The sequence below is a fragment of the Scleropages formosus genome, chromosome 7 (assembly GCF_900964775.1).
Source record: "Scleropages formosus chromosome 7, fSclFor1.1, whole genome shotgun sequence".
Classification (NCBI taxonomy): Eukaryota; Metazoa; Chordata; class Actinopteri; order Osteoglossiformes; family Osteoglossidae; genus Scleropages; species Scleropages formosus.
In genome coordinates this window covers 20,346,367-20,374,093 of record NC_041812.1, presented here as the reverse complement: position 1 = coordinate 20,374,093, position 27,727 = coordinate 20,346,367, and the positions used below count along the sequence as shown (strand labels likewise).

The window sequence follows — 27,727 nt, the reverse complement described above, 5'->3', positions numbered from 1 at the left end:
TAAGACTAACATCCAAATTTAAAAATTATGCTGTTTCCCTACTTAACATATTCTTAAGTTGTATCTTGAATTATAGATCAATATGATTTAGATCATAGACAGGAAGATTGTTTGGGGGAAAGGAAATCGTTGTGAAAATTGTCTTTGTGCAAAATAAATATGTATTAGTATTGTACACGCTGCTGTAATGAGTTTATTTGTGAATTGATTCTAAGAGTGTCCCTTGCTTTGTGTGTGTGGACACAAACACAGTATTGCTTGAAACTCCACTATAAGTTGAGCACGTGTTTAAAGAAACTTCACTCTATGCTGGACACTGTTAAGGATGGGTACGTATCTAAGTGGTTTTTTTTTTTTTTTTTTTTTTGTAAACCAGCAAGTCCTCTTTAATTTTCCACAACCCTCTCATCTGCTGTGTAAACAATTCCTCATTCTTTTCACTCATGATGTCTGCTGGGTTCCAATTTCAATCCCAACCTGCAGATGGGGACATTTGGGAGACCTTATTCATTGCCTTTGATTTTCCTATATGTCATTCTACGAATGATAAATGGTGGATACGGAGCTTGACTGCTCTCATGGGCAAGGTTTCATTCTTCGGGACAGTGCTTCGAGACAGCACACTTTGCAGTGAGACTCAGTGTTTTACACGACTGAACAGTTATCCCTGTCAAAGTATGAGACAGCAAGAAAGCCATGCAATATGAGGGAAAAACTGTAGTATCTGTCTCTGAGATGCTGGAATCGATATGCTTGACACCAATAATAATGCCACATTTAAATTAATCTGGCCATACTAATATTGTCAAACTGTAACAAGACCTCAAACTTGTCTGCATGCTTTAAATGAGTCACTTTTTTCAGTACTTTTTTTTTTTCGGTGTGGAAAGAAGAGATTTGAAAACTGAGAGAAAAAAAAGTTGTTTTCATCAGATTTCAGTTTAACAGCTGTTTGGCTGTGTTTTAGTACTGTAGAAATTACATATGACATGCTGACATTTAAGGTCTGGGTTATTTAGGGACTTTTTACTGCAAGCAAAAACAGGGTGTGCATTGTACTGTAAAAAATAGTGATGATGCAGCTTAGCTTTACTGTAACTTATTCATGTTATTTTTCAGAAATTTCTAGCCACTATATGAAACTCACCAGACAGCGGTACCCATGGAAAGGTTGTCCTGTCCCCAGCCATTTGCCAGCGCTGTTATTTAATGGCATGTAATTATTTTCTGGTTGCTAGTAATGTTCCTCTGACCTTGATACCTAGTTTATGAGGTTAATGAGCTTCTGATACATTTGCTGTGATTGTAATATGTGTTTTCTTTATCTTTTGAACAGCTTTCTTGGTGTTGATACTCACTTTTCATAATCTTCACTTTAGTTGACATGTGATCAGTAGTTTTAACTAAAGTCATCTCCCCATATATGTGTCTGGCAGGACTTAGTTATGAACTACCTGTACTTATAGTGCAAATGCAACAAACCACCAGCAGAGGCCGATATTGTCATTTGATTGATTTCAGTTATTATTATTATTATTATTATTATTATTATTATTATTATTATTATTGCTATTATTATTAGGAATCCTTATGTTTCTGGGGTCCTTGGTTTTTTGTAGCAGAATTTTTACTGACTGTGTGCATTAATGAGTGGAAATTCTACAATCAATATTAATTATTTTATTTTATTTTATTTTATTTCGGAGGGCGGCGCGGTGGAGCAGTGGGTTGGACCAGGTCCTGCTCTCTGGTGGGTCTGAGGTTCAAATCCTGCTTGGGGTGCCTTGCAATGGACTGGCGTCCCATCCTGGGTGTGTCCTCTCCCCCTCCAGTCTTACACCCTGAGCTGCCAAGTTAGGCTCGGCTCCCTGCGACCCCGTATGGGACAAGCGGTTCAGAAAGTGTGTGTGTGTGTGTGTGTGTCTGTATTTTATTTCAGTTATTTATTACAGTCATTAAGAAAGCAGAAGTTCTATTCTAGAGCATAACCTCTTCAAAAAATTGTAACCCTTTGTCACGTTCATTCTGAACAGATGTCTATATAATTCATTTCCAGTCCTTTTTTGTGACCGTTCTTAATTTTCCGAAAAGTACAGCAGGAGAAGCATGAACATGTTTTACCTCGCAGTTTTACTTACTTTAAACTCGCTGTACCGAGCTGAGCTCGCACACAGTGGAGCCCTATCCTCTCCTATGTGATTGTAGTGTTTCCTCATCTAAAAGGACAAAAAAACCCAAATTTATAGCCAGACTCTCAGGAACTGAGCTGGGGGAAGGTGGTGGGGGGATCCACTGAACTGTGCTTCCCCTCCCTGGGACAATTGCTGTGCCCCCAGACAGGTCCATCTGTCACTCCCCGTTAGCTGACAGTGTCTATGGGTGAGGAGTGAGGGGTGTCTACCCCGTCCGGCCTTGTGATGAGGGCACTTCCAGCGGCAACTGTGAAATGAAAGGTTGTCTTTCACCATGTGATCTGGAGAAGATAATGAAGATAAAGTCCAGCTGAGATTGGAGTGTCCGCTTTTGGAAGTTCAGCATCATTTGCTCATGTAACGCTGAAGTTTTTCTCCAAAGCTGCTTAACAGTGTGACAGTACTACGATTCGCCAATTTTTACCCTCTCATGCTGCCAGAAGATCGCCTCTTAAAGACCGAGTGATACTGAACTCGCTCTGCGCCATCTGAACACACCAAACATCACCCCATTTCACCCTGTTCTCTCCTGTGTAAATATGCTTATTTATCGCTGTTTCTTCCATGCGTTCATGTACGTTGCATTTTGCGTGCAGCTGAACTCACGTAAAATTTCTCTCAGGGATTAAAAAAATTCTACTTATACAGCAGTGTAGTGTTTACTCTCTCCATTCAGTGCACCACCAAGGGAGGTGGGATTTGAACCTGTGTTCTTTAAGAACAAGGGAGCACTTCTAACCACGACGCCACCTGCTCCCCTGATACACTTAAGGCTGTTTATTCCAGCATAAAACATTACTGCTGCTTGCAGTGGTGTTATTACTTTTACTGTAGATATGCTGTATTATGTCTTTAAAACAGCGTAGTGGAAGAAGGAGAGTTACAGTACAGTATGCTTCTTTTCCAGCGACATCCGGCACCCCCCCACCCCCGCAACCCTACCCCAGCCCAACCCACCCCACCCCACCCCACCCCACCCCCTCCCTCCACCGAGCCGGTGCCATAAAGAGGTTTGATAGGGGGCGATGCGGAGCGCTCTTTCATGCAGCAGGGGGAGGAAAGGCAGCTGGAGCGGAGGCCGGATCGAGTGTCGCTCTGGGCTGGAAGTGGACACAATCCAGGGAAAAAGAAAAAATCAAGGAAAATCTAGATTTTTTTTTAAAGGGCAGAAACCCAGAAGCTTTTCCAGAAGAAGGCTGCGATCCAAAAGCGGTGCTCATTAGGCTCGCTCCGGAGCAGCTCGGTGCGGCCCTTCATGGACGGATGGATGCTGCGAACTGCCGCTCCAACTAAGTTTGTGCGCACGATATTCCTCCTTTCTCGCGCGCCTCTCTCCTCCTCCGTTTCCCACGTCTAACCTCCCGCGTTCGCGCCGGCAGCGGACAGTCGCCGAGGAGCTCTTCGTACCGCCGCTTCGCTGCAGAATCATCATGTGCGAAGCGCGCTGAGCGGGCGGGCGGGCGCGCGCGCGCTGTCATTGATTGAGCGTCCGGGCGGAGCGGCGCTCGTGGGGGACCCATGCTGCACGCGCACGACTTCCGAAGGAGAGACACGCGAGCGCAGTGCGGGCAAGAAGTGCACGTGTAACGTCGGAAAATAGTTGCTCCTTTTTTTTGCCCCAAAACTCGCTTCCATATCCATATCGGGGGATAAAACACGTCCTCGAAGTACTAGCATGTGGACGCGGATCAGTCACTCACTGCCACATTCCTGAGTCACCGATGCCCCAGATTATGAATTAACTAACGCCGTGCAACTTTTTCCTCCCTTTTTTCGTTTTTCTTTTTGTTTCATCTTTTTTTTTTTTTTTTATTCGCACGAAGAGACGAAGCGTCAAAGCGTCGCGAAGCTGAAACGCACAGCTCCGCGTGCCGTGGACGAGCGGAGACACCTGTTCTTGCCCACGAGCGATCGCGCCGAAGGTGAGAGAGCAGCTCGAGAAGATGCTGCCGCTGCTGAAATGGACCGCGGTTCCGCTCCTCGTGCTTTTGATCACCAGCTCCGGGACACATGCTGGGGAAGATCATGACTCTTTCAGTGCTGAGGTGACTATTATTATTATTAATTATGTGAATGTCGTTGTTGTGTCATTTGCTGGTGTTGCACACAAGTAGTAGTAGTAGTAGTAGTACTCCATCCATCTCTCTTAAATTAAATTATTATGCTGCATTCAAATTTTTTGGATGCTTAAACACGCCATTGCTGCAAAATAACTTTTTAAATCCCCTTTAATTTCCTAGAATCCCGTTATGTTCATTGCCTACATCACCCTTTAGTTGCTGGTGCTGCGCGGTACTGGGGTGTTCAGCAGGGCTGTGGCTAAATAGGGATGTACTTGGGATGAGTTCCCATGACAATAATTTTAAACAAAAAAGTAGTAATATAAAAAAAGTTAGGAGGGAAATGTTGGAGTGGTGGCACATTGATGAACACGGGGAAATTGTTTGCTTTCACATATAAACTTTGGTTAGGGTTATGTTCGATATGAACACCATGCAATGACTTGTAGATGGGGCACAGATTTGTGTCCACATGCTATATCTGTGTGGTAACACACACCTGAGTGCCACACTGTTTCACTGACAATATCTCTGCTCTGCCGACATGTCTCTCTCCCATCGATCGGTGCTCTTGTCCTCAATGACAGGGACCCGGTCTTGCTGGTTCTTGGCTCTTCGCTTCGTGGTTTATTAACAATAGGCGGTTCGGCTGCCAGGAGCCCCCCGGAGGCGGAGTGCCTTCCCCGGCAGCAGGCCTCTATGGCGGCGGCCAAAGTACACAAGCGACGCTCATTGACACACTGATACACTGGGGCAGGACCATATGTGGACATGCTGCTCCCTGGCAGGTCCACAACTGGTCCTTCTAGTGCCTCGGCTCCCTCCTCTTAGAACGTGTTCCCTGTTTATGTGTCATGGTGTTTTAACCCTCGAGTTGCCTTGTGGTTATCTTTGACCCATTTACAACTTTTATCTATCATAAATCTGCTGTCTTTAATTTGATTGCCATAAGGCTTCGTGACATCCTCCACGCCAAGTGTCTGAACACATAAGATTAATGCTCACCAGTTTTACTCAATTTTCTGTGTTATATTCAGAATTTGTATATCTTGTGTGTGTGTGGTCACATCTGGCCAGCTGTAGGAAATGAGGGGTTTAGACTACAAACAAGAGCAAAGAGTGTCCAGTGCCACATTCAGGAGTTCAAACACACACACACACACACACACACACACGAGTGGCATCATTTCTGGCATGAACGTCCATAGACCATAAACTCTAAAAAGTGTAGAAACTGAGACAATGACCAGGAATGAAGCTGAAGTTTAAAGGTGTAAACACCTACATGTATGTTGGCGATCATCTATGTTTTCTAATTGCTTTATAAAAAATAACTACGGGCTGCCGATTTTGGACAGCAACACCAAAGGCAGAATGCTATCTTGAAGGCAACCCGAGGGTTACTTTTTTCCCTCAGATCGAAACTCTTCAGTTCACTTTTCAAAGCAAGGCTGTTGCCTCCTTCCACATTGTCTCTCGTTCTTCTGCATCTGCACGGGTGCGATAACGCTGTTGGTTTCTGCTTTCATCTCACGTGTGGTTCTGTGGTTGTTTTGCTGTGCTCTTCAGGAGTTCTGTCGTGGAGAACAACCGCAGGAGACCGGGCTCAGTAGTGTGCAGACATGGCAGTCCTTCCCAGTTTACTGGACACACCTCCCTTTTCCCCATTAAGTTCCTCTTCCTTTTCTCTTTTCCACCACGCCATTATCTCTCCTCCATGCCCCCCCACGTACCACCACCTTCCTACAGAGCCTGTTCTTCAGACCTTCTCAACTCCACAGGCCTCCCAGTGTCAACACTGTCACCTTGAAACCCCTACTGCAACATATTTCCCATCCCAACCCTTCCATTCTCAACATTCGCCACCATATTTGCCTCTCTAAGACCCCTCTTTGGGGTTTAAACAAACTTACCCAGCACCTTCAGCAGGGGATGAGAAATGGCAACCTAACGGGGGCTATTAGGGCTTCTAACAATAAGAATGAGGCCTCTGGAGAGGGGGGAGGGGTGGGAAGTTCCAGCTGCTACCTGCTGGTGTTTTTACTGCTGTTGTGTTTCTCCCATCAGGGCTGGGTGTTACTCTCTGGCACCAAACGGCTGATTGTTTGTCTGCCCTGCGCGGTTGCCACACGCAGCGTGCTCGCACGAGTTGTCTTTTTCAGCGCACGTTATTATTCCAAAACGCACACGCTGCATAGGAATAAGTCTTCGTATTCGGCTGCCGTTTACATTTGGGCGTCGCCGATGAAGGTACAGCTCCGTTGTTGCGCAGACGATTTTGGGAACGTTCATTCCTGTCAGATTGTTGGTGCGACGTTTGACTTCATTCGTGAAGGAGAGTTTAAATTGTCCCGTAGGGTACTTGTGAGTTTCCCTCGCGTTCACGCATGCATTGGGTTTTTACTGCTAGGGGAAGTAAGGGACAAACTATTGTCGTTCTTATTGCTGCAGCACCGCCTCAGAATGGCTCCAGAAATACCAAAAGTTTCCTTACAAGGTATTTTTCTACCGCTTTGTCAAAATGTACAACTTCGCTGCCGCAGAGCGGTTTCTTACAGGAAGCGAGGGAGTCGCGGAGGGCCAGTTGGTGCAGGCCGGTACGCAAGCGTGTCCTCTTTGCGGTCGGTACCCTGTCATTGGCGGCGAAACAGTGGGCAGGACAATGAGAAGTGTGGTCATCTTGCCATGCCCACAATAAGTAACAGAGCAGACTTCGCAGCGGGAGCCATTGTTGAGGACAGCCAGAATTTCCCATGGGCACCTTCTCTGCCCTGGAGAATGGGGCATTATCTTCTTTATTCCCTTTGCGCTGTACCTCATATATCTGTGGGAGCGTCTCGTCCGTTTTCTGGGTATGCCTCCGAACGGTCCCGGTCGTGACTAAGCCTCAGATATGCAGACAGACAGGGATGGGGCGGAGAGAGGGGTAATTACAGTGTTACACTGATATGTGGGAGGAGGAGATGATGGGGTCATGAGGGGTTTTTGCTATGAAAGGACAACACAAGGAGGCTGATGCTCCTGAAAAGGTGCGGCCGGAGGCGACGTGAAGCTCACCCTCTGTCCAGACGGCCTGTTCCGTGTCCAGTTCCTGCCTCCCACTTGCTCCACACATTGTCTGCATGAGCGCCATTACTCCCCAAAGACAACTTTCCCCATCTCCCTTTGCTTTTAAGATACAGGGCCGCTTGCTGCCACCCAGTTTCGTGGTCTGTTGTTCAGAAAACGGACCCTTCCTTCTCAACCAGCGCTCATGAGTCTCCTGCCCAAAACACCAGCTCTGAACACACACATTTGTTCTCTTCAGATCTCACGCAGCGTTGTGGGTGTGTGTGCAGGTCCCTTACCTAGGAGCCCCAGAGAGCAAGCGGTGACCACTGACACAAACCCGAGACGGAGACAGTCTTGTGTAGCTGCAGACGAGTTGGTGTGAGGGCTTGTGTTACATTCCTGTCTTCATTGTTGAAAATGAATAGTAAAGGATTACGGAAGTTACACGCAGATACGAAAACAGGGATGATCATAAACACGTAGCATAGTCCAACACATTCAAGCATGGACTGAATGGTCATTGCTGATTATAAACCGACTTTGGATTTATGGCATCGCATACAGACTGAAGGCTGGCGCCTTGTGACAAATTACATCTTCATAAAAGCATTCTTATTGAGTGTATCAGGCACTTATCATCGTAATCAGTCTGTTGACGATGAGAAAGTGCCATAGGATGGAAAAACAGGCAAAGTGGCACAGACTGATCCAGTGTGACTGTGGATTCCTGGTTATTCTGGTGTGTCTGTCTTTACTGTAAACAGTCATATCTACAGTATGTTTCAATACTCTGGGTTCTGGCTCACAGTCTTCTCCCTGTTTGCCTTGGATCTCAGCCCTTGGGATGCCTTTAGTTTGTTACTGCTCATGGGTCCTGCAGTCTCCCTGCACCGCTCTTAGATCTCTCCATTTAGAATTCCTTTGGCTTCTGTCACTTCTCACTCCCTCACCACCCTATACCTTTCCATGTTGTCTGTCCAAGTTCCTAGGTCTGCAAACTCAACCCTGTCCTTGGCGCTACAGTGACCAAACTTCATGATACTCTAGGTAGGTAGGGTTGGTGCTGTCAAGTCAAAGTGAACTTGGGAGGACCATTGGGATGGTTTTGCTGGTAAAGGAGAGTAGGGAAGTAGTTTACCATTGTCTTCTTCTGTCAATGTCTTTGGACTGCGTGAGAAAAGCCACGCAAACTCTAAACTGTATGGGGACCAAACCCCTGATCTGAAACCACAGGACAGGCGCTATGAGGGACCAGCCCTACCCCCTTTTCGCAACATGTAACCACAGAGTGGGACTGTTCACTGTAATTTTCTTCTTTTTTTTTGCATTATCAAGACATTGACTGAAGGGAGAGGCCTGTGAGGCTCCCTGGCCTCTAAGAAGGAACAATAGAGGCTCTTATTTTTGAACAGACAGTATCAGAGAGTGAGTAACATGGGCAGAGGAGAGGAATTTAGGAGGTGGGGTATCCTTGTGAAACCCAGCTGTATCACTTCCTGAAATCCTGTCTTTATCCTACCTTAACCCTGGCATTCCAGCATTCAGCTGCAGTCTGCAACTCATCTATAGGATTCCTGGAGCATCGATTGCTCACATGCCATTCCTTGCTGCTCCTTTGTGATTAGACAGTTGTTTCGTGCACGCACTTTTCATCCCTTTGAGTAAAGAACATCTGGTGTGATGAACAAGAGGAGTGTTGATAAGTCCTGAAGGACTCTGGGTGACCTTTCTGTAGTCATTGCCTAGTTAACATCAGGGTTAGAGGCCAAAATGCTACCGTTAATTGCACTCTCTCCTACTTACAGAAAATAGTGAATAGTAATTATGAAGGGACCTTTTTCTTTTTTTCTGGTGGCGGAAATTGACAAATTACAGTACTGGAGGCCTTGGAAGGTGTGAGATTTTTTTCATTCTATGATTGTCCTTAATTGCTTGAAATGAGTGCAATGCTTTGATTGTTTAACCTTTGGCCTAAACCGATTTTGTAATATTGTCCTTACTGTACGTACTGTAGTACTTTTCTCTCCAACATCTCATGATTCAATCATAAACATGAAGCACTTACACGATCTGCAGAGTAGAGCAGGGCTTTTGCTGAAAGTAGAGTAACAGGCCATTATGCCAGTGAGGGTGAATGCAGGGCAGGTAAGATATTCATTACCCTGGATGTAGCCCACACGATATTAAAATTATTCCTCTCACTAACTTCTCCAAACTTGACAAAAATCACATTTGGTCAAGAATTGCAGACTCCCAGTCTCTGGTAATAAAATAATACTCCAGCTGTTCCTGTCTCAGCTGTCATTTCTCCTGGCCATGCTCAGATTCCATTTTTACGGGCCACTCGAAATTGCTTTACCCGTGAATCCCATGCTGGCGCTGAAGCCCAAGGCTCTCTTCAGGAACTACCTTGGCAGGGAGAGAATATGAGTTAAAGATGTGCACTTCTAACAATTTCTCACTGTCTCAGACCTTGCACAGCATCTGGCCCTGCTCTCTTGGCAATAGGTGATGCCGGAGACCCACATTGAAACACTTTGTATTTTGTATAAAAGGTACTTACGTATCCTTTGCAATATTACAATCACTCCAGTGCCCCGCAATAAATACCAGCTTGCCTGATGCCAGGTGCCCTTTTGAATAAAAAGCCAAGTGTGTTTTATGAGCCAAGCAGCGAGTGAGCTGCCATTGTTAATAGTATTTCCATCTAGTGGGCAGTGCCCACTCTGATTTTGCCCTCGCAGTTTCTCAATGAAAATGGCAACCTATCTGGTGTGTGACAAACAGATGTGCCATTCAGCCTTTTGAACAGCTGAGAGGAAAAAGAAAGAGACTGTTGCTCGAGGAGAAGGAGAGAAAGGAACCATCGAAAGAGAAGTTTGGGGTGGTTGGGGGCAGGGACAGAGAGGTGTGTATTTAGCCAGTCTTAAAGGTCTCATTTGTTTTTTTGCTATTTTCTCAAGCAACATGAGTTTCAGGAAAGGCTCCTTGGGGGGTTTCTTACTTGTACATTGCCTGATCCTGTGGCAAATGGACAGAATAGAAGACGGCAGCTCCGCAGATGGTGCTCTGCATCTGTGAAAGCTTTGTCATGACATGGCAGAGTTCCACCTTGGACCCCTTGCATGAAGACCCCTGTGTTGGCAAGGTCTGAACATTCAAATGTGTGGCAAAACATGGCTTGCAGCCACATGAAGGATACATATCTGGAAGACATACACTTCTAGTTTCTGGTAAACACCTGCTTTGCAGAGCTGGAGACAGGACAAATGGAAGCCATCCTAAAAGATTTATCACCCTGTTTAAACTCAAAGAACTGATCCAAGACCCTGCAGGCTGTTAATCCAATTATATGATGTTTAGGAAGTGTATGGTATGTGTTCTTTATAGACTTAGTAATAATATTGCCATCTTGAATTACTTTGGATGACTTCTCATCATATGGACACAAATTTCTGTCAACAAGACCATCTTACCGCTGCATGTTGTTAGATATAATACTTGTATGCATTTACTACTGACCCCTGACTCTTAGTTATTTTGGTAATTGTCAGCACTTATCTGTTAATAACAGTTTGTTTGGAATTAAATCAACTTACATGGGGTTTATCGTTGATGGACCCACCCTTCATCTCATCTGCAGCAGTGTCCTTTGTACAGTGGCTGGCGGTGGTTTGAGGTTTCTGGTCAGTCTGTCAGTTGAGTACACTCTGTTCCAAACTGCAGTAAGGCTTGCAGTCTTTGCTTACTTGTGACTTCTGCCTTTCTGCTTTCTCCCATCTCTCCAACCCCTGTGACACGTCGCCCTCCATCTATGAAGTTATTGAATTTTTCCCTCCGTTTTTCTCAGTCATGGCTGCGGATGTACGGCTACCTCCCCCAGGCCAGCAGGCAGATGTCTACTATGCGCTCAGCACAGATCCTGTCCAGCGCTATCAGCGACATGCAGCGCTTCTACGGCCTCACCATCACCGGCGAGCTGGACCTGGACACACTAAAGTGAGTCACTTTGTCTGCAGCTCTCATAATTGTTCTCAGATAACTGTACCAAATCATGTCACTGGCTAGGTTTCAGAAGCAGCAGGAGGTTGTCTGAGCCAGGTAATGTGATAGCCCAGTCCAACTCCATGCTGGTTATGTGAGATAATTAGATTCAGTGACACAAAGTGGATTAGTGTAAACACCTGCTGATGTTGAGATCTGCAGCTGGGTTACCCTGATATGAACTGATTCTTTCTCATTAGTAAAAACCTTACTAAGCACTCGCCTTCACAGCTGTAGCTCTCAGCAGCCTGAACCTAGTGTGTTTCCCAGTTTCATTAAGGTCTCTTGTGTTTAAAGTGGTCATTTTTTATTCAGGTAGTTACTTGTATGCATATAGATTATATGTATGTTCATGCATGTTGGGGACTTGCTGGTCTTGCTGAGTATGCACCACAGATCTCTCTTCCCACAGGGCTATGAGGAGACCTCGCTGTGGTGTCCCGGACAAGTTTGGGGGTCAAATCAAAACGAATGTGCGACGGAAGCGCTATGCTCTAACCGGTCACAGATGGAACAAAAATCAGCTGACGTTCAGGTACAAGGAAAATCAAACCAAATTTGCCATGGAGGATTTTTACCCAACAGGTCCTTGACAGATGTCTTGTAACCCTCCTGAAAAACCTGCAGCCATTGATACGAATAAGTAATGACTTCTTGGCTTCTTCCAGCATCCAGAACTACACGCCGAAAGTGGGAGAGTACAATTCTTATGAGGCCATCCGTAAGGCCTTCAAGGTGTGGGAGAGTGTGACACCTCTAAGATTTGAGGAGATCCCCTACCACGAGATCAAATATGGCCGGCGAAAGGAGCCCGACATTTTGATCTTCTTCGCCTCAGGCTTCCACGGTGACAGCTCGCCCTTTGATGGCGAGGGTGGCTTCCTTGCCCACGCCTACTTCCCGGGTCCTGGGATGGGTGGAGACACACACTTTGACTCTGATGAACCCTGGACAGTTGGCAACCATGACTTGTCTGGTAAGTGGACTTTCTGTGCATGGTGCTGAGTGGTGTATTGTAACTGAAGGGTTATTTTATAATAAGCCTGTTAACAATGGTGACGTCAATCCCTGAAGTAAGTAAGGAGGCTTCCTGGTGCCAAAGAACCACATGCTTTGGATTATCAAACTTAATCCTGCTAATGTAGAGTGTATGTTGCTAGGTTGGTCGTTTGTGTTTCTGTTAGGTCACTTTTGTCATTTGGTCATTAGTATGCTGCTTTCAGCAGAAATGGAAAAAGCACATTGAACTCACTTTATAATGACTTCTTATTATTCTAACGACCTTCTTAGAAACTAATCCTAAATGCTGACCCCATTTTATTTTAGTTGGTTTATTCCCTGGTTAAATCATTCTGTTTGGTGGGGTAGTGTTCTAAATTTATTCTCACTGCTGTATTTCCAACATAACCCCATCCTGGTTGCTGGAATCCATGCTTAAACTACTGGAGTAATCTTGGGTAAATTTTTACATGCTTTAATGTTTTTTTTCTTTATTATTCATGCTGGTTGAGGAAATACCTCAGTCCCTGCCAACCCATCCATTCCACATTGTTTAAACCCTCTTGCTTGAAGAACTTTGTTCTGCATCTACCTTTGTGCAGCTTCAGATGGATGAGGAAATTAGCAGGGCCATTTTGTTCTGCATATCCAACACCCCCAACACCCAAGCCGATCATAATGCATTTCCTTGGCTGATAGAATCCGTGATTGTTTTTGTGTTTTTCTCGCGGTTCAATTTTACTCTCATTATCTTTCTTATGTAGCGCCAAGGAAACAAAATGACTGAACCTTTTCCTGGTAGCAAGGGCCATTCTTGTCATTTCCTGAGTTAAAACAGCGGCAGATGGCTGGCCACCTACTCATATGGCTTAGTGAGGATGTGGGCAGAGGGGGCGCTCGCTCGGACCAACAGGCTACTTTTAGAGGAGACTCTGAGGTAATGGTGCTGCAGGAGAAACATCACTGCCCCCACACCCGACCCTTCTCAGGTTTGTGAATGTGGGTCTTAAAAAGCAGAGAAATTCTGAAATACATAGGTCAGCATGAGGGCAAAAAATCCATGACATTTTGAGCAAACAAACAGAAATACCTTTTTGGAATCAGTGATCCCTTTCTGTTTTTTACAAAAAAAGCAACAAAGAACTTGCTGTTCTGGTGTACGTAGTAAAAATTCCCAGCACACAAGACAGTCTTGATATTCATGCCCTGTGAATGTCCGGTATAAATGCCCGAAGACCTGCAATTAGTGACATCTCCTGAGATGAATAGCAACAACTTCTGAACTGTGTGACAACAGCATGTGAAAAAACAACCAAACCCAAAAATGAACATCTGGATGTTGCTGCTCTCATTGAAGTCTTTCAGCTTTTTGCGTGTGAGTGTTAGCAAGCCCCGCGGTGTTTACATATCCTTTTTAAAGTGCACAAAATGTTAGAGGAGGCTTTTGTGATGAAACGAATGCGTGTTTTTCGGGGTCTCATCACACTGCCTCCTGCATCGGGGTTTTGCTTTGGAGCAGATACATCTCCGACTCGGATCTTTGTTTCCTCAAGCAGCCGCAGAGATAACTGTGATCTCATCCTGTTTCGCTACCATTAAGCAAAGCACACATCCAGCGTAATGTAGAGTGAGCCTGATGTAACACAGAGCACTGAAGCAGAGCAAGCTCAAGGATATTATTGAGGGAAGGCCTGTAGCCCCCCATTTAAAAAATGCGCATTCATCAATGACAGACCAGAGTCTTACATTAAAGGTTCATATTGAAAGCCAGACAAGGGATATCGAAGTTAGACTCACCAGGCTAAAAATAAACCCAGCATGCAGAAAATCAGCAGTGTCTCTTTGAGTGGGCCAACCTGAGATGTCCATTTAAAACAAGCCTGTTCAATATTGACATTGCCCTTCAACCAACTGTATCTCATGGGTTATTTGGTGTTGTTTGACAGTGTATTTTTATACATTCCAGGACCTGTGATAGTGCATTACTGGAACCACGATGAATGCATCCCATCCATCAAGGAGAGATGCTTGCACAAGGATGTGCATGTGGGTTTTTGCACCTCGAAGTCGAGGGGCCAGAGAGTGTGGTAAAGCTAGGCAGTAGGGTGTGTACAATGCGAACATTTCTGAACTGGCCATCAGTGGATTGCACAAATTGTGGCCAAATAAAATGGCCTTGTAGGGCTTGGTGCTTTGTGGAACATGGAAAATCTTTTGACGAAAATTATGCGGTTTTGTAAATGATTACCCTGAACAAGCACAAATGGCTGCCAGTGCTGTGGGACACAGCAAACACCCTTAGGAGAGGCCCTTAGGACCAGCCAGGGCAAACTCTCTTCCCTCATTGTAAACTGTATTATTTTATTACGTCCAGCTAACGACTGCAATGGCTCTGATGTGTGGATGTAGTGCCAGCCTTCCTTCATAAAAACTCTAAATAAAATGGAAATGATTATAGTGTGTTTGTGGAATCCATCCTCCTGAAAACGTACCTTTTGTGTGTACTCAACAAAGAAGGGTAGATGCCAGCTCTTGATACCAGATCAAAAGAGGTTGAAAGGGGCTGAGGCTAGTACGGAGGGGTTTGAAATTACACTATTATTGTTTTAGGTTTGAAATTTCAGTATTTGTCCAAAGCTACTTAAAGTTTATATATTTATAGAGTAATTTGGGTTGAGTTCAATAATAAGAATATTATCCTTGGCACCTTCCGCTGCTCTCTTTGAACAACGCAATAAGATGAATACAGTCATACTCTGAGGTATGCCCATTTGTGTTACAAGAATTCGACTTTACAGGGACTTTCTTTTAATACCTCTCCCTTGGCTTACAGGGCATATCTTCACATTTATGAAGACTAAGTTATAGTTTGCCTCTTGCTGGATTAAGTTGTCAAGCTCCATTGTCCCTTGTTTGCTAGTTTCACCTGTTAAAAACATGGTAGTTATGGACTGTCCAAACCATGTCAACTTGCCTGATATGTGCAAATTCGTTTACATTGTTGTCATTGATTTCTTTTGTCTTGACTTTTTTTGCATTAAAGGTTACGTGAATACTTAAAGTATCAAGTATCATATGTACCCACATTATATTTGTTGTTTAAGTGTATGGTGGGTCATAGCCCTAAATTAGCTCAACAGGCACAGGTAGACAATCCTACAGAATTATAGTATATACAGTATTATAAAATAATTAATGAAGGGAAACTCACATTTAATGTTGTGCTATGAGAGCTAATGTTAACTACTGACATACTAATGCCCATTTTAGTGGAATTTAGTGGTATTTTAGCATAAATTGCACATTTTGTGGGTCAGGAAGACAAGTTTTTTTTACAGTTGAAAATAGTGGTAATTATATCTTCAGTTGATGAGAATTCACCTTACAAAGGGTTTGTTCAGGATCAAATTACCTTTGTCAGGTAGGGAAAAAACATACTTAGCTTCTGTTTTTTTTGTAGTTTTTGCATGTCCCTCATTCTGCAACGATCATGCTTACTCATGCACCACACACAAACATATACATGGACTAAAAGGGAGGAAGGGGCATCGCAGGGGGTCAGTGCACTCATACAAACCCCACTGTACAGCCTCTTCCTGCCCCACCCCAGCAGCCAGCGCAGCAAGGAGGAAGTGGCCCAGGGTCAGAGCATGGAGCGGGGCTCCTCGCACAAAGAGCCACTTGAACTCCTACCTGGAGCCAGAAGCAGGAGTCCCCAGAAAAAGCCTTTTGCTGCACCGTTACTTGATTTTATTCAGTCTGACAATAGTGTGCATATCTCTACTGTATATGTCTTTCCATCCAAGCACAGAAAATAAAAGTTCATACCGTACAATACACAATGCTCACTTTTACAATGCGTATTTGTGGTTTTTAAATAAGGCAACTTGCCGCTGTTTTGTTTCTCGAGTGACTTCAAAGGGGCCAGTACAGGTCACAGGTTTTAAGCCCACGGTGTGCTTTGTTTAAAGTCCTTGAATCAACACACAGCGAGGGGTAATGAGAAGACACATACTGTAAATGTTACTGAACTTTAGGTGCAGTAAAACTGTGATCTCCGTTTTCCTGAAGGCAGTAATGTGATCCACTCCCTGTGCTCTGTTTATGACACAGAGGTACGTTTCAGCAGCAGGAACCCTGTCGTTTTATTGGTCTCTACGGCTCAAAGTACTTAAGACCAAGGATAAGGGCAAGGCTATTGCAGTTAGACAATCAGTTTGTTCAATTATCCCGAATTACAACTGCGCTGAATGAAAACCATGGCTCATTCTCCTCTCTCCCTGCTTTTCTTCCATACTTTTTCTCTCCTCTCTCTAGGGAATGACCTCTTCCTTGTGGCAGTGCACGAGCTAGGCCATGCACTGGGCCTGGAGCACTCCAACAACCCCTTAGCTATCATGGCTCCCTTTTACCAATGGATGGACACAGAGAACTTCCAGCTGCCAGAGGACGACCTGCGTGGGATCCAGCAGATCTATGGTGGGCCTCCTCTTCAGCACGACTCCTACATACCTCTGTGGAAACAAGGGTCCTATGTTCTCCCTCCTGCCTTTCCTCAAACCATCTGCAGAGTCTAGCCACTCTCAAACCCCCATTGTGATAGTTGTGCATTGTCCTGGGCCAGGAGCCTTGCAGGAATGTGCCTGTTAACACAAGTCTTTGTGTCTCGGCTCTGTGAATCTGGCATTGTTCATTTTGAGAAGAATTTCCTCTAACATACATGATGCAGGTTCTTCTGGCTGTAGCAGTGTTCAGCAACTGCACAAGGGGCTCTCTGCTTTGTTCTGGTATCCCTGATCCTTCCAGCTTTTACTCTCTTAAGTCTTCAACCTAATACTATGAGAGAACAGCTTATTGTCATTAATTTAAAATGGGAAAATAGCTTAACACTAAGTTGCTTTGAAGAAAAGTGTCAGCTAAATGAATAAATGTAAATGCAAATTTCATTTACTGTCAGACTGGTTTGGCTGGAGTGACATTAAGTTGTTATAAGAGCTGTTGATGTTCACGTTTGTGTGTGTGACCAGGGTGTGGGGAATTCCAATTCACCAGCATTGTGGTTTTGGTTCCATACAGGCCCACCAGACAACACCCCCACAAAAACCTTGCCCACCGTCACCCCCCGCCACCCAGCTCAACCTGATCCCAAGCCCCCTAACCCTCCAAAGACCCCACCCGGTCCACCTCCGCGTAGGCCAGACAAGCCTCGCACCACAGATCGCCCGGACCATTACGGGCCCAACATCTGCGAGGGCAACTTTGACACAGTTACAATGCTGCGGGGTGAGATGTTCGTCTTCAAGGTGAGGAGACAGTAATGGGAAGGGTCACCATACCCTAACGCTGGCCGTGATCTAGTCACCTAACTTAGCTGGGCATGTTATGAGCAGGTACATGTTGCAGGAAGCAACATAGTTTGTAAGTTATTATTTATAGTAAGGTTGCTAAAAATTTTTGACATTGTTTGCTTCGCTCATGGACTCTTTGCACGCTGGGAATCCCAGAGTCATGTGGTGAGGTTCAAAATAAGCGAGGACGTTGTCGTCATCTCAGTGCCTCCACATTCAAAGTAGTTTATTTCTGTGAAGTAGCGTGAGTCAGTTTGCAAAAGAACATGAAACTGGGCTGTCCAAGATTGTGTAATTTTCCTGAATCTTACTCCACATGTTCAGCAGATGGACTTTAAGTATCTGAAGTCATTGTATTGTTTACAAATGTAGTCATATGAAATCAATTAGAAGTGCAAATAAAAATACTAAGTTCTAGAGTAAGTTAAGCAGAAATTCAAGAGCAAATATAATTCCTGTAAAACTGTTTCTGTTATTTATAGTTTTTCAAAATAATGTTCTGCTGTTTTTTTGCTCTACGTTCCAGTTTTGTTGACCATCAGTCTAGCCATTCAGACCACCCACCAGCTATACTTATACTGTCCTGCAAAACTATTATTCCCAAAGACAATGTACCATATCATACACCAAGATGTCAAGGACGCTGTTAAATTGCTTAGAAACAGACGCACGTGTTGGGACAGATCCTGTGCTCAAATAAACAGAATGCAATGCAGTTAAGTGCAGTTAAGGAAGACCAGTGTTTCATAAGAGTCACGCTGAAATGCGCCACGTTGATAAATAAATGGGGGTTTCCGGCAGTTAAATTTAGAGTGTTTGGCGGCCTTCCTGGGTCTGGTTTTAATATTGGATGGGACTGAAACAATCTCAGAGCCTGGATGGAATCCAGTGAGGTACCAAATGTATGAAGGGCAGTTTCACTGTGCACATAGAGGTCATGATATAACTTGCACGTGCAATTGTGTATATAGAAGAAGGGCGTGAAGCCTGTTATACCATGTACAGGGTTGAATGAACGAATGAATGAATGAATGAATGAATGAATGAATGAAATTAGTCAGTAACTGAATGAAGTTGACTCCCAAACACAGAGAATGCCTGTGCCATTGCATTCTACCAAAACCCTTGCCTCCTTTCCACAGGGCCGTTGGTTCTGGAGGGTCAGGAGAAACCGAGTTCTGGACAATTACCCGATGCCAATTGGCCACTTCTGGCGGGGTCTGCCTGGAGACATCGATGCTGCTTATGAACGGCATGATGGGAAGTTTGTGTTTTTTAAAGGTACGTTGTTCCATGGTAGTCATATATTTCAGTTTAAGTTTAAAGTATGTTTAGGCATATTCTGAACTGACTTTTGAGTCAGTTGGTCTTGGTCTGTCTTGACTGAAGCACAGGACTTGGATTTGCAGCTTCAGATGATGAGTCTCAGTATCATGTGATGGAAGAGGAATATGAGACCCACCTGGTCATTGATGGTCTTCCTTAAATTCATGATGTCAAGATCTAGTCTTTGACTGTATGTCAAAGTAAGGGTTACGGTTCAGTTAGGGTTACTGTAACTGGATATTCTTTCCTGGCAGCAGTACTCAATTCAGATTGATGGATTTTCCTCTGCTTTGGCTCCAAATATGAGATGAGACTAAAGGTTTCAGCTTGAGTTTGTTTGTTTTCCTTTCATTAATTAACAATGCCTCGGAAAATGCAGCTGAAGTTACACGTTCTCAAAACAGCAGCTTTACTGTTATCCTTTCCCCATGACCTATTCTTAAAGCCGTGCAACAGCAGTTTCTTTAATTGAAACACAGCAGGCTTTTGTGCCTTTATTTTGAAGTCCATCTTCAGGAAAAACAAAGGAAATGCTGTACATGGAAATGGCTTGAGGGAAGGTATCTCTTTAAGACAGCTGACACTCCAGTTGAAAATGTCTTTAGGGCAGATGATGTCACTGGCAAAACATTCCAAAATCTGGGTATCTGCCATTACAAAAAAAAGGAGGTAAAATAGGAAAAAGAAAATCTTGGAGCCTGACATCTGGTAGATGTGAAACTGTGGATTGCATCAGCCAGCGGTTTCCAGATGCTGACTCCAAAGGTTTCGCTTCTTACCAAGAATCTGGGCCAGCGGAATCAAGGGGGATGAAGTGGGCCTGTGGATGGTGCCTCTGTGTCTAGCGTACTGTATAACATTCCCACAACATTTAAGTAACATTGCGGTATGTTGATGAAGCATTGCAGCTACATCACAAGAATCTCATGTGATCGCAGGATAATACAGGCAGTCAGGAGATTTTGAGATGACAGATGAGTGGCATTTCGGGCACCTGATGACCATGAGTTTGAACCAGGAGCTGTGCCACACCCTTGAGAAAGAACGCCGCAAGCACCGCAATAAATTTCACAATTTGTGGCCCAGATTCACAAATAGGTTCCATATCCTCGTTATGTTTGTGCTCAGTTTAAATTATACACGCCATCAGCTGCCAAAGCTAAGTGGTGTCTGCAAATAAATAAAGCAATAATGTCATGTTGCAGTTTGTTTCCATGACAGATGCCAGATGTGGATGTGGAGGAGGGCTGTTTTCACAGTCCTACACACTTGCACCATGAAGCTTTGTGTATAGTCAGCCTTCCTGTCTTTCCACCATCCTGTTCCTCCTCCTCGCTTATAACCACTTTTTCTGACTTCAGGGAGCAAATACTGGCTGTTCAGGGAGGCAAATCTGGAACCTGGGTACCCTCAGGAGTTGACTAACTACGGACAGGACATCCCATATGACAAGATTGAGACGGCCATCTGGTGGGAACCTTCTGGCTTCACATACTTCTTCAGGGGAGACAGGTAAGAGCTTGGTCTCATGTCAGCCTCCCTTCCCTACACATCTCCATTATTCTTCACGAAAATCTTGTGTGATGGATGATGGACTTTTGCAACTATGCTATTTTCACAAGGTGTTCTTATTCCACACCACATCATATCATTTAGTCATTTGTCTGATGCTTTTCTCCTTGCTGTACCTTGCAGTACCTTGGTGTACCTTGCTGAGGGGTACTTACAGCAGGAGGTGAAATGTGAACCTTTGTCCTTCAGGTCCGAAGGGCAGTGGATCTAACTGCTATGCTGCTTGAAAATTTAATTTTTTTTCCACTTTCTCAGGCTAATTAAGTCTGACTTTTTTGCAATAGCATTTTGTAAGCTTATGCTGTTTTCAAGTCAAAAATCTGTCTTTCTCTCCTTCTAGGTACTGGCGGTTTAATGAGCAGTCCCGCACTACCGATAAAGATTACCCAAAGCCAATAAGCGTGTGGGGCGGGATCCCGCCTTCTCCCAAGGGGGCCTTTCTCAGCGATGATGGAGGTGAGGAGGGGCAGGGGAACGATGCCCTGGAAAATGCCCACTAACTTAATACATCGAACTGGGGAGCCAACAAAGAAGAAGGAGACAGAAGGCAGGGAATATGATCTCGGAAGGGGGAAAAAGTGACTTAATCTTTGACATGTAGGAATAAGAGCTTTTATTTGCAGGAGTGTAGGTTTTTTTGCAGTTCCGAAACCTATTACTTCCAGTCATGGTGCTCACTCCCTTAATTGCCTATGACCAAAATGGTTTAGCATGAGGGCAAGACCCTGCCACTCAGCAGAGATAGTAGAAACGCTATAGGTCCTTGCCCTTGCCTGGCGTGGTCTAGGGCATTTTCCTTGATGACAGTCGTGTGTTACATAAAAGCCACAGCTTCAGAGGCCCCCATTTGTTCCACTGGACAGAAATGGCCGTGAGGGTGGGTGATATCGGATCTGGTTTCTTGCTGCCAAAATTTGGCCATCAAAGCCTTCAAAAACACCCCTTCCACACTGTTGAGTTTTATTCACACATGAAGACTAATCCAGCCAAATGGGTACCATAGCATATGATACCACCAGTAGCAACTGTTGCTTCTTTTTTAACGAGTTCTCCTTCCTCATCATCTTTTGCAGCATACACATTCTTCTACAAAGGGACCAAGTACTGGAAGTTTGACAACCATCGGATGAAGTGTGAACCGGGGTATCCCAAATCCATCCTCAGGGACTTCATGGGTTGCAGCGTGGACCTGGATCCAGACACGGACAGAGACACAGATACCAAGTGGCCCAACGTGGACCAGCCACCATTCAACCCGGACGCAGGACGTACCAATGACGTAGACTATAAGGACGAAGACAATGAGGTGGACGTGGTTGTCAAGATTGATGAGAGTGAGACCCGCACCATGAACATCATCATGGTGACTGTGCCTCTGGTCCTGGTGCTGTGCATCCTGGGATTGATATACGCTATCATAAACATGCTGCAGAGAAAAGGGGCACCCAAGCTGCTGGTGCACTGCAAGCGCTCCCTGCAGGATTGGGTTTGACCACTCAACTTTGATCTGTTCACAATCATCATGCTTCATTGTCATACACCTTACACATACAGCCAAACACACAGACCAACACACAACGTCTTGCTCCCATGGTGCTCTACCCAATCTTTTGACGAGTTTATTTATATCAGAGTTTGCACATAGTTTTTTTTCAGTTTTGTTGTGTTTTTTTTGTTCAGTTCATATTGCATTTTTATTTGATTTTTTTTAAAATGAGGAATTCTGCAGTTCCGCTTCATGCACCTAATGCAGAGGATTTCTATCACGGTTTTGGTAGGAATCAAATAAAACAATATACTGGAGCAGAGAGAGAGAAGGGAAATGACCCTCTTCCTCCTTATTACCCATTGAAACGCACAGGAAGAAATGCGGCTCATTGGAGCAGCAGAGCCGTGCCTGGGGTTGACATTCAGAACAGGTTTCTGGTCACCCTGCTCACAAAGCCATTGCAGTTTAAAACATACATTGATTGCACACATAGTCTACTGGTGTACAGTGCTGGGTTTTCTAGCTGTTCCAGAACTTCCAAATGGGGATTCTCAGCCAACACATGACATTCTACGTCTTCTGTAGACTTTTTATATTATTGCAGGATGTGTTTTGAGTAGACAATATGTTATTAGCTTAAAAGTACATGGTCCATAGTGAAGACGCACACAGAAGATGACCAATAATGATTAGTGGTAAAGGGTTTGCTAGATTTATAGGACAAGTCTTTTTTGTTTAGGTGCACAGGAAACCTAATGTTTTTTTTTGATCTACACCCAGACCCATCAGAATTCACCCCATAGGCCTCCTGCATACAACCCAGTCCTGGTGGAGAATCATCTCCCTGAGCCTTTGGGGAGATATCAAATAAGTCAGAGTTTAAGGACAGCAGGTGTGCAGAAACACAACCCTCTGCCCACCCGGCCACATTGCTCGGCCAGTCTTAGCACAGTCAAGATCTGACTATGAGAAGGCAGGCTAGCAAAGGACAGACATGAGGAGCCATCTGCTAGAGTTCGCAAGGAATGGAGGAGGAAATCTTATCTGTTGAATATGCAGGGAGGCTTACTGTTATTATAGATCCCAGCCTGGTTTGCATTACACAGATGCTGCTGATTTGGGGGCAGCCGGCTGCCAGCGAATCTCCACTGATTTCAGTTCTGCTTACTAAAGGGGGTGCCTTAGGGGAGAGGAAAAAGTCTGTCCTTGATAGGGTCCTATTGGCACCGTTCCACATGACCTACAGTGGGGAGCTCAGTTTTTTCCCCCTCCTGGTTTTTGAATGTGTTTGTGTGCCCCAGAGTTATTTACCCTACGAGAAAATGCTTTCTCTACTCATTAAAATGTCTTGTGACCTCACTTGAAACCAGAAGGGACACTGATTTCACAGTCTGAAAAAGAGAACAAAATGGACAAGAGTTTGCTGTGTTTTCAAGGAATAGATGCATAAAAGTTACATTGGTTGTATCAGTAGAAACACAAACAAATTGCAGGGTCACTGAAAACAGGCCAGTGTCTTATAACCTTGGGTGTATAAAGGTATATAGAAGTGCTTCTGATGGAAATGGACTATTTTACTTTTTAAACCCGTTCGACACGTCGTCTTCACATGCCTACATTTCAGAATATTACGATCTTCAGGACAAAAAGAAAGGTTTTATAAACATTAGTATGCCAGCCAACATAAGGAAAAGGAGGGCTTAATGAATACTGTTGACCTGGGAGGAGTCTGTCAGTGATGGATCCTGTTCATTCTGGTTTCCTTCCAGCCTTGTGCCGTCTCCCCACATCCAACACACACCCTACTGTCCCTGGGAGGTTCGGAAAGGACTTAATCAGAGATAAAAGCTCCTTTACTGTCTGTCGGCCCTGGCAGAATAAATGGAGCACTTAAAGGCTCGGGATGACGGGGGTGTCCAGGGGGTATCTAGACAGTCCCTGTCAGTGCTTGCACATCCTCTGAGAGGTTTGTGCTGCTTTTTTGTTGGGATGGTGTGCGTAGGGCTTGGGTGTTAGGTTACAGAACAGCTGTATACTTCTTTTTCAGCCCTCCATGGATGAAGGGCAGGCTTACAAATTGTCCCAGACACATTAAAAAAGCAAATCTGACTTTCTTTGTGCTGATTGCTCTGGGACTGATTCCAAGACCACTTTCTTTGCATTGTAATTTATTTATAATAAACCTCAAGTAAATCTGCAGGGGGGGTGAACAAATACATTAAAATCCTACTTGTGATTTATTAACACATGAGTGCATCTGAAAAGTGAAAGGCCTTCTGCACATGCATGTGTAAATGTGAATAATACTTTAACCTTTTCCTTGCCTCCCCTGTGGTCCTTCAGGTCCTCGGCTACATTACATATCCGTGTCGCCAGTCGCCGCGGGTTCTGGTAGGCTGGTGGACATTCAGGGTTTCCAGCTCTCCTTAAACTGCTAACATCCAGAGTACGGAGAGATCTAAATTTTTTACATTATAATAACAAATAGTTTCTTGAAGCATGTGCTTAAATGCTCACTCCTGCAGCCCCTTCCGCAGTTGGGTTGAGGTTCGACCCTGAGGGACGGCTGTCACAATGAGCATTGTCCTTGGAAGAGGTGTCCCGGCACAGTGCCAGTATTTCACAGGACAGAGGGGGAAAAGTACCTTCTACCCATAATGCCTTTGTGTCTGGCCCAACCATGTGATGAGCCAATGACACAGTGCAATGAAGAAAACATCTTTGGCAGCTCACCAGGAGCCAGGGCATATTTAATTTTGGACTAAAGGGAAAAATAATCATCTCCATTATGCTTTTCAGTACAGCGACCATGGCTGCCCCCCTTTTTGCAGATCGTATTGGATATTTTCCATGTTGTTTGGGAGGCTTTTGAGGACAGTTCAGACAAAGTCAATTGGAGTAACTATTAATAAAAGAGCTTGGTAGTGCCAAGCTGTTCTGCCTGTGTCCAGGTTTTTTGTGTCTCCTGTTGTCCTTTTTCTTGCCAGATTGTCCTTAACACACAGCCAGGTTTTCCTGCACTGGCTTTCAGCACTCACACGTGTTTAGATGGATGGTTTAGTTTTGCTTCTCATTAGTAGAGCATTGCAACTCCTTCTCGGTTCTCCTGCTAACCACTAGTTCCCTCAGGGTGACACATATAGAAAAGATTATTGTGAGAACATGTGCTCCATCCAACTTCAAGTTTTAGGTTCTTTCCAGAGCACCATATCTCCCCATTTTTAAAAAAAGGAGCAAAAGAAATTGCAGATATATGGTTGCCTTGGAAATAATGTTTCAGCATTTTTGCCCATATACAGGCCAAAGCCCAGACTTTTTCAGATACAGTATCTAGCTATGGTCCATGGTTACTGGATGCTTTAATAAACAGTTGTCGCCTTTGTCCTCAAGCCTAAAAGCCAACTGCTATGAAACATGGGTGACACCAGCCTTCTTTCACACCAGAATTTAAGTTAGATAATAAATGGCTCCTGGGATTTTAATTTTGAATTTTAACATTCCACAACCTTACTGTAATTCACTGCAGCGTTGTGCTAATGTTAAGCCTGGAGTTCAGCGGATTTTGAAACCACACTGCCTTCATGTTCAAAGAAAAATTTGTAAAAAAAAAACAAACTTTTTTTTTGCCTGATTATTGCTGATTTTTTCTTTTTTATATTTTAATTGTCTAAATTGTAAATAGTTCATTGTTACAGGAAACAATTTAAAATTGGTATGCAGATTTTTGTTTTAGTCTTAATTTTAAATCTGAATTGTAAGTAACATTCCATTTTTTTGCAGCAGCAATCACAGAAAATTTTATACATTTGTTTTGTGTGTTGTTCACTTTAATGTTTAATGATCCATGCTGGACATGTGTAGCTCTTACACAATAAAAATGCAATAAAAAGAAAATCTCTCAGAGTTTTAAATTGGATCGGCACAGTTTTCATACAACAGGGTACTATACAACGAAACGGCTACAGCAGCATATGGAAATATATGCCCTTTTTCATACAAAAGGTTTATTATTCAGAACAAGAGCGTCTTTTCCAAGTTACACACTCATTTTATTTCCACAATTGGTATTTACTTCACAGCCTGCTATGTTTTTCCTCTGCAAAACACATGGACACTGTCCTTTTTCCATAACAAAATTGATATTTCCTACTTCCTGTCACACTGACAGTCTCAATCCATCACAGCTTCAACCAGGTAAATATATGTCAGCTGTAAAAAGATTCAGTACTCTTAGTTCCATTTATTTAGCCAGTACTTTTCACCCATGCAACTTAGTGTTAAAATTCTTACAATGATTTATCCATTTATTCGACTGGGTAAGTTTTACTGAGTATGATTAAAAAAAGGGCAGCACTCTCAGATGAACTGAACAAAAAATTTAATTTGCATAATACATGTGTACTAACATTAATTTTTACAATTCATTTTTTACTACAGTAACTTCAACAATTGTGGGTAGTACATCAGGGGGGTGGGTCAAACATTCCAGCTTTGTACCAATGTCCCCTCTAATTAATAAGAGGCCCTGTGCACTGTAAAATATTTTGTGTGAGATTTTTAACGATTACTGAAGCATGTGTGCCATGATGATGAACAAGCCGAACATTCCAGCATGATTTAGATTATAGGGCTGTAAAAAGAATGGCACCAGCATCACAAAACAATGACAGTAACAGTATTTACTGGCCAGGCAGCCACGAGGCAATTTACATTGGCTGTCTGTTACATTAAATTTTTGATGACAAGATAACAGATGCATTCTGTGCACTTAAATGCTTTGCACAAGCACGCTTAGAGGGAATGTTGGTCAAGTAGACAAGTGGACAAGTGAACTGGAATGGTCTGTGGACTTACCCTGTGGCCCAGCACCCAACTGGTTAATGAAGTCCTGCTGCTTAAAAAGTTATATCCCTTGACATCTGTAGAGTCATGGCAAAGTAATTCACAGTATAAATGGGCAATCTCACTCTAGATCCATGGTGATCTCAGATAAAATAAAAAACAGACAACACACAGCACAGTAAAACTTCATATGAAGTCTGATGCCTCTTGGCTCTGGGACAGGAAATTAAGTTAAGAACAGGTGCTTTATATCTATAAACCTGAAGCATCAATGACCCATATATGAATTTTAGAGCTGATGGTTCTGTCTGGCAAGAACAGATGTTAAATCCTTGTCAAGGCTCGGATCCCTGCTGAGAGAATAATGTCAAACTGCTGTTCACCCCCCTATGAGCTCCCATGCTCAGCACAGTATATAGTGCTTGGTGAGAACCCTGCTGAGACTATAGTAAACAAACATTACCTCCTCCTGGATCCCCTGTCCCCTTACTGTCCCCTTCCCCCTTTGCTGAGATCATGAGACCCAGGCCTGGACCTTGCTTCCCGTTTTCTCAGGGAGAAGGACACGTGCTCCATGCAAGCCTCTCATTTTATTTATAGTCAGTCTCAAAGGGCCAAGTAGGAGTCCATTGTTAGAGGGTGCAGGTGTCTGTTGCACTCAGACACACACATACACAGAGTGCAGAATGTGTGTGCCCTGGTATTAAAATTTTGCAACAATGAATATCCATTTCCTCTCTGGACACTTTCAGCCTACTTGGCTATTAATTCATAATGTGGCATGCATGGATCCCAATTAATTCT

At 44.0% G+C, this 27,727-nt stretch overlaps 1 protein-coding gene across 1 annotated transcript; it reads left to right on the top strand.

Moving 5' to 3' along the window:
- Positions 1-3,203: 3,203 nt before the first annotated feature.
- Positions 3,204-25,653, top strand: LOC108926332 (matrix metalloproteinase-15-like). Its single transcript, XM_018738975.2, has 10 exons — positions 3,204-4,237; positions 11,154-11,302; positions 11,760-11,882; positions 12,016-12,323; positions 16,664-16,825; positions 17,423-17,649; positions 18,837-18,975; positions 20,382-20,532; positions 20,933-21,048; positions 21,666-25,653. Exons 1-10 carry the CDS (start codon positions 4,136-4,138, stop codon positions 22,082-22,084), a joined length of 1,896 nt encoding a protein of 631 aa, XP_018594491.1. The 5' UTR covers positions 3,204-4,135; the 3' UTR covers positions 22,085-25,653.
- The last annotated feature ends 2,074 nt before the right edge of the window (positions 25,654-27,727 follow it).